General features: G+C 38.5%; 1 protein-coding gene across 1 annotated transcript in view; it reads left to right on the top strand.

Annotated features, from left to right (window-relative positions):
- The window catches only part of LOC118326999 (kallikrein-8-like), a 9,718-nt gene that overhangs the window by 5,217 nt on the left and 2,440 nt on the right, over positions 1-2,061 (top strand). The window contains exons 5-7 of the mRNA XM_035660164.1: positions 932-1,112; positions 1,269-1,436; positions 1,742-1,794. Coding sequence (XP_035516057.1) covers positions 932-1,112; positions 1,269-1,436; positions 1,742-1,794 — 402 coding nt within the window. The remainder of the gene's footprint in view (positions 1-931; positions 1,113-1,268; positions 1,437-1,741; positions 1,795-2,061) is intronic.

Here is a 2,061-nt window from a genome sequence, read left to right as displayed (position 1 = left end):
CCTTTAAGAAAATAAAACTCAAAAGGCTATTGTTTCTGCTAGCAGTATCTCACACATCATAAAACCACAGTGATAAGCATTTCTTCCAAATACCTCACGTTTCTCCGATTTTTTTTTTTTAATCATTCACGTCCGTGAAATGAGCTTGAGCTAACAAGGTTTAAGAATAATGAGAATAATCATCAAAACACGTTAGTGAGTCATCCTCCTTGATCTTCTGGCAACACAGCGTTATCACGGACAACTTTAAGCTCTTTTCAAACAACAATAACATCAAACTTAATCAATATATTTAACATTTACTCCATGCGGTTTCCTAAAGACTGCACTTACGCTCATCTCGTTCTTTTTTTTTTTTTTTTCCTTCCCGCTTCTTCCTCATTTCTACTTTGGGTTTTTAGACCCATCGCTGAACACAATGCGCCACCTTGTGGCGGAACATACGCTACTACATACAATATCTACTACATCTACTACGTATCACAACACCTCAAATCAATATACTACATGTTAAATTTATGGGGGCTACACACAGTTACTGTGCTCCTCACACAGGATACACGAAACATATTTTGGTAAATACGATTGAAACAGGAACTTTGTTTGAATAACCTCCACGGAACTCCTTTGTCACTTGGGTTTATAGTTTTACTTTAAGGGGCCATTATGGCATATATCCATAGCCTAGCAATGGTGGCTACATAGATACCACATGGAGAACTGAGCCTGAACTACAACTACAAATCAAAACTTTGCATGAAGCATAAATCCAACTTGATTAATGTTTCAAAAACATTTGTCTGGTCTGTGAGAGCCACTTGCCTGGACTCCTGAGAACTCCTTTTTATTCTACTAAGAGCATATAACATGTTTTCTACGGAGTAAAAACAACCACAGTTTTAACCAACAGTCACCTAGTGCTTCCTTTTAGGCATCACAGGAAGCACAGTGGTGGCTCTGCAGAAGAGAATCATTGGAGGTCAACCATGTGAGCGCCAGTACCACGTCAAACTTAAAAGAGTTGCTGCTGGTGGATCATCCAACATGTGTGGCGGCTCTCTGATCAGTGACCGGTGGATTTTGACTGCAGCGCACTGTTTGAAGCCAGGAAGGTGATAAAAGTAACGCTTAAAATACTGTAACATCAAACATATACAGACTAAAACACAGGTTATACACACTAATATTCGTGTTTTGGTATTCTTGAGAAGAAAAAATAAAGATAAAAGAGAGAAATGTGTTTTTCTTTAACCTCTTCCTGCATATAGAACTATGTTTGCAGGTTTAGGTGTGCATCCAGAAGTGCAAATCACAGCAGAACCAGTGAACTATACAGACAAAGACAACAGGTTCCATGATATCATGCTGCTGCAGCTACCTGAGCCCACTAAGATTCAACCTGTAGCTCTTCCTGACTGTGAATATTATCCTAAAATGTGAGTTGAGTCACTCCCAAGTTATCAAATGCTGCTGCTTGGTCAAAATATGACACTGCTTGTATTCCTCTAGCATCATTTCTGGACACGCCCATGGTCAAACAAACAAAGGACTCTGACCCAGGAATCCAAAAGAAAACAATTTCTTTGTAGTAAAGGATGTATGTTACTACGTTGGTAACTTGACCGTAGAGCCCTGCGTGTTCAGGTATGATGCTATAGGGATACGATGCACCATTGATCCCACTTTTCAACAGTAGAAGCGTGAATGATTGCATCAAATGCTTTATGTTGATACTTTCCAGGGTTAAGATCGCAGGTCACGCTGCCACTACTGGAGGCCCAAATGATGAGAGGAGTGAGATTATTTTTGATCAGTTTAATGAAGTGAATGATCATGAATCATATTCACAGCAGAGCAATTTATACTTTTTGGAATTGTTATGTATTCGGTATTTACTCAGCCAATGTGCTGAGCATGTTTAATTTCTATTCTACTGCAGTTCTGCATGAAATAAAATATATAAACAAAATACTTTATATTGTTCATTATCATTTCTTTAAACAAGTTCAGTTCATAAACGTTGTTGCTCTTCTTCTATAGTACCCAGTTCATCCCCTACTC

Source organism: Morone saxatilis, unplaced genomic scaffold (assembly GCF_004916995.1).
Source record: "Morone saxatilis isolate NCDOM2014 unplaced genomic scaffold, NCSU_SB_2.0 Contig17, whole genome shotgun sequence".
NCBI lineage: Eukaryota > Metazoa > Chordata > Actinopteri > Moronidae > Morone > Morone saxatilis.
Note: the sequence above shows the minus strand (reverse complement) of the source record. Positions and strands in the feature narration are given on the sequence as shown.